General features: G+C 38.9%; 1 protein-coding gene across 1 annotated transcript; it reads left to right on the plus strand.

The window, feature by feature from the left end:
- Positions 1–1,575: 1,575 nt before the first annotated feature.
- On the plus strand, positions 1,576–3,539 carry LOC114419591 (FHA domain-containing protein At4g14490-like). Its single transcript, XM_028385307.1, has one exon. The coding sequence runs from the start codon at positions 1,654–1,656 to the stop codon at positions 3,100–3,102; it is 1,449 nt and encodes a 482-aa protein (XP_028241108.1). The 5' UTR covers positions 1,576–1,653; the 3' UTR covers positions 3,103–3,539.
- Positions 3,540–4,095: the final 556 nt, after the last annotated feature.

Consider the following 4,095-nt stretch of genomic DNA (forward strand, 5'->3'; position numbering starts at 1 on the left):
TCTGAACATGAAGAACATAGTTAGTGATTTTGCGATTGTCAAGAGAAAGGTTTCAAAGCTTTGTTCAAAGTTGTTGCTTCCTCACACGAGCAATTGAATGGAAATGGGAGTGATGCTTCTTCCATAGATGCCATGAGGTCGTACATCCAACAAGACGAGCAAAAGAAGTTGATCTTGCTTCTCCCAACTGAGGTAGTCTGGCAACATGATGCCTGGATCATGATCGGTGATAGTCACAAATTGCGACAACATAGTCGAAGCAACAAGAAAATGAGATAAACCATTACCTTTAACCATTGGTTGCCCTTGAATGCACCATAGAAGATAATTGGAAGACATAAGCTTCTAAAAAATGGAGTGCAAAAACAAAGCCAAAGAAGATGGTAACACCAAAGGTTGCAGTGGAGGAGGAGGTGGCGAACCACCAGTAGATTTATCTAATGCGAAAGCCATGAAAATTAGCTTAGGATTGACCTAGCTCTATATTCCATAACAAATTTAGAGAGAAAAGATAAGGTGAAAGAGAATTGTATTGAGGAATTCAATCCGACTGAAAATAGTTTACAATTCTATCTATATAACCTGAGTTAGTGACAGTTCTAATACAATTGTCTTAACTAACAACAGTCTAATTATAACCATAATTATACTTATTGACTTAGCTAAAAAGAAAATACAATGTCGAATAAGTATACTTCAATACAATCAATCAAAGGACTATAAAAGACTTTAGTGTTATTGGTTCTCCATATAAATTATAAAATGAACACTTTAATTAACATTTCAATTTGTATTATGGAATAACATCAAGCTCACAATTTTTGTTTGTGATTTTAGACTTTTCTAAAGGGAAATAGGTGTATTGGGGCTTTTTCTTTAAATTCTCCGCATGTTGGATATTGTTATATATTTAAAGATACGCATCTTGGGCTTCTTGTCATGAGCCTATTCTAGGATTTACATAATTATTGTAATGAAGCAATTAGGATATCTATGATTATTCTTTTATTTCTTACCCATAGTATATAATAATACACTGCATTGGGTAATTAACACATGGATTCTACTCGTGTTTTTGTTTTTGTTGGAAAAATTAATCCAAAATTTGAAACCTACAAACAATTTGCCATAGAAAATAATTATATTTTTTATGACTCTAAATCTCTAATAACATTAATATCCATTAATTGAGAGTTTTAAAATGTAAAAGTGTGAATTTTATGTTATTTTAGTGTCATTTTTATTCTTTTTCAATGTCTTTCTCTCCAACGTGAATACACCCAAAAAGAGATAAAGAACAAAAATATTTAAGTAAAATTTAATAAAATATTAGCTAAAGAAATATATTAAACAATTATGAAAGGTATATTTAACAATGATCACTCATGATATCTCTATATTTATCCAATTTTTTTATTAATACTTATTAGTAAAATTTATACTCAAAGTAGTGTCAATGACAAATTTTACATTAAAACTTAAAAAATAGACGTTGGAATACAACGGGGAGTTGATTTCGTTGATTTTTGAGAACAAAACAAGCCAGCAATTAATTATTTCAAATTATCATTTGAACCATTTTCAATTTTGCGTGGGCGTCCTCATCTTATATTCGCAACGGTAACCTCACTCACTTTCTTTCTCTTCTCCAAAATGGAAGAACAAGAAGAAGAAGCTCCCACTCTGCGACTCGAGATTCTGCAAGGCCCTCGCGGGGGCGAAACCCTAGAATTCAAACCCGGCGCCGCCGTCCGAATCGGCCGCGTCGTTAAAGGCAACACTCTCCCAATCAAGGACCTCGGAATCTCCTCCAAGCACCTCACGATCTCAACGGAATCCAACAAATGGACCCTCCGCGATTTGGATTCCTCAAACGGCACCGTTTTGGACGGATCCCAAATCCCTCCCCACACCCCCTTCACGCTTCAACATGACTCCATTATTAAGATCGGAGAACTCACATCCATCCACGTCATCTTCGCCCCTCGCGAACAACAACAACAACAAGAACTCGCGGTTCTGCCGCGACGGAACCCCACGCGCCGCGGTCGGACCGAACCGGCTCCAACTGAATCGGTTCCGCCACGCGGACGCGGTAGACCTAGGGGTTTGAAGAGTAAGGTTCAGATTCAGATTCAGAGCGTTGAGGAAAATGATGCGAGTGTGGTGGACGCGGAATCTGAGCGCGTGGGTCCGCCTTCTAGGGTAACGAGGAAGACGAACAGAGGAAGGAGCGTGGTTAAGGAGGATTGGAGTGTTGTTGTTGAGAATTTGGATGCTCCGGAGGGTAAGACTCAGAGCGTTGAGGAGAAGAACGCGAGTGTGGTGGAGGCGGAAGGTGAGGGCGTCGGTCCGCCTGCTAGGGTAACGAGGAAGGTGAACAGAGGAAGGAGTGTGGTTAGGGTTTGCGACGATGATGATGTTCCGGTGGAGAAGGTAGAGGAGCCGAAGAGTACGAGGAATTTGAGTCTGATTGTGATTTCTGATTCCAGCGTTGGGAATTCGGATGCTCCGTTGGTAGAGGAGCCGAAGAAGACGCGCATGATGCGAAATTCGAAGAAGGTGCCTGGGGTGACTACTGGGAATGTGGAGAAGAAGACGAAGAGGGGTGTTGCTGAAAAGAGAGAATTGGAGGAAGAAGGCGAAGATTTGAATGGTGTGAAGGAGACTTGTGATGGAAGAAAAGAGGGGAATTTGCCTAATTTGAAACGGAGAAGGAGGGGTGCTACCGAGAAAAGAGAATTGGAGAAAGAGGGTGAAGATGGGAATGTTGTGAAAGAGGCTTGTGATGGGAGAGAAGAGGGGAATTTGAATGGAGATGATAGGAATTGGCATGATTTGAAAGGGAGAGAGAGGGAATTGGAGAAGGAGGGTGTAGAAGGGAATAGTGTGAAAGAGGCTTGTCATGAGAATTGGCCTGATTTGAATAAGATGACTCTTGGTGAGTGGTTTGATTTCTTGGAGGTTTACATGCCGAAACAGATCATAGATGAGACTGAAGAGATGATTGACTCGATGACCCAAAAAGCTGAGAGACTCCGTGAGTACATTGTAGAGATGCAACAACAGAATGGCAAGGCCAAAATGCCAATGGAGGAATAGGCCAAAATGCTGATTTTATTAGTTTCTTTCACTTGCTTTGATTGTAAGCATGCTGACATAGGGCATGGTCTTCATAAATTTAGTTCCTACTCGCAGGGAATGATGTATTAGTTTGCTAGGTGGTTAATGTTTTTTCTATTCTTAGATGAGGGTTGAGGACTTGTACTGCATAATCTGTGCATTGGGTCGAAGGTCTTACTTGTGTGGTGTAGTGTTTTAGGAAGTTGCTTTCCTTGAACGAGCTTCTCCAAAAAAGATTATAGGGTTGAAATGCTATTTCTTGGCAAGAGTGAGATCCTTATATTCAGTATGTATTCAGCAGTCACGTATACTATGCTATGAGAAATATGCAAATTGCATTTGTCATTTGTGCCTCACAGCTCAGTCTATAGTTATGTTTATGTGGACAATTAAGTGAACTTTGAATTTTGTCCCCCTGTTCTGCTCTCTATGTCTTTGGCTTTGCATAAGGGGGATTGACTGACACCCTGAAACTTCACATATTGATTTTCATACACATTTGATGAGCTGTACAATGTTTGCTACTGAAATGAATTCTTTTATTTGCAGCAGACTAAACATGGTGTATGTTGATATAAAATACTTGAGTTTGGGTTTTAGATATCATATAAATGAATTCTAGTTTTCTTTTATTGTTTCACTAACCAAAGTTGTTTGTTTGATATAGTTTTGAGGCCATTTTCCTCCCCTGCATATATGTTGAGTATTTTCGTCTCAGAAAATTTCTTTCTGTAGGCTGGGTCCATGGACAATGGAGGATAGTATGTTCTAGAGTCTCAGATTCACTCTCAATAATAGGAAAATGATAATGAGTATAAAAAGGTGCAAGAAATTCTCAAATTTCTGTTTAAGCTATGCTACAAGTATGTTTGTTCAAAGAAGCTATTGAAAGCATGTCTTCTCTAATTATTTTTATTATTACTTGAGTTTACAATAGATGAACTCATTGTGAGTTATCTGAACTATATATGC

Source organism: Glycine soja, chromosome 7 (assembly GCF_004193775.1).
Source record: "Glycine soja cultivar W05 chromosome 7, ASM419377v2, whole genome shotgun sequence".
NCBI classification, from domain to species: domain Eukaryota; kingdom Viridiplantae; phylum Streptophyta; class Magnoliopsida; order Fabales; family Fabaceae; genus Glycine; species Glycine soja.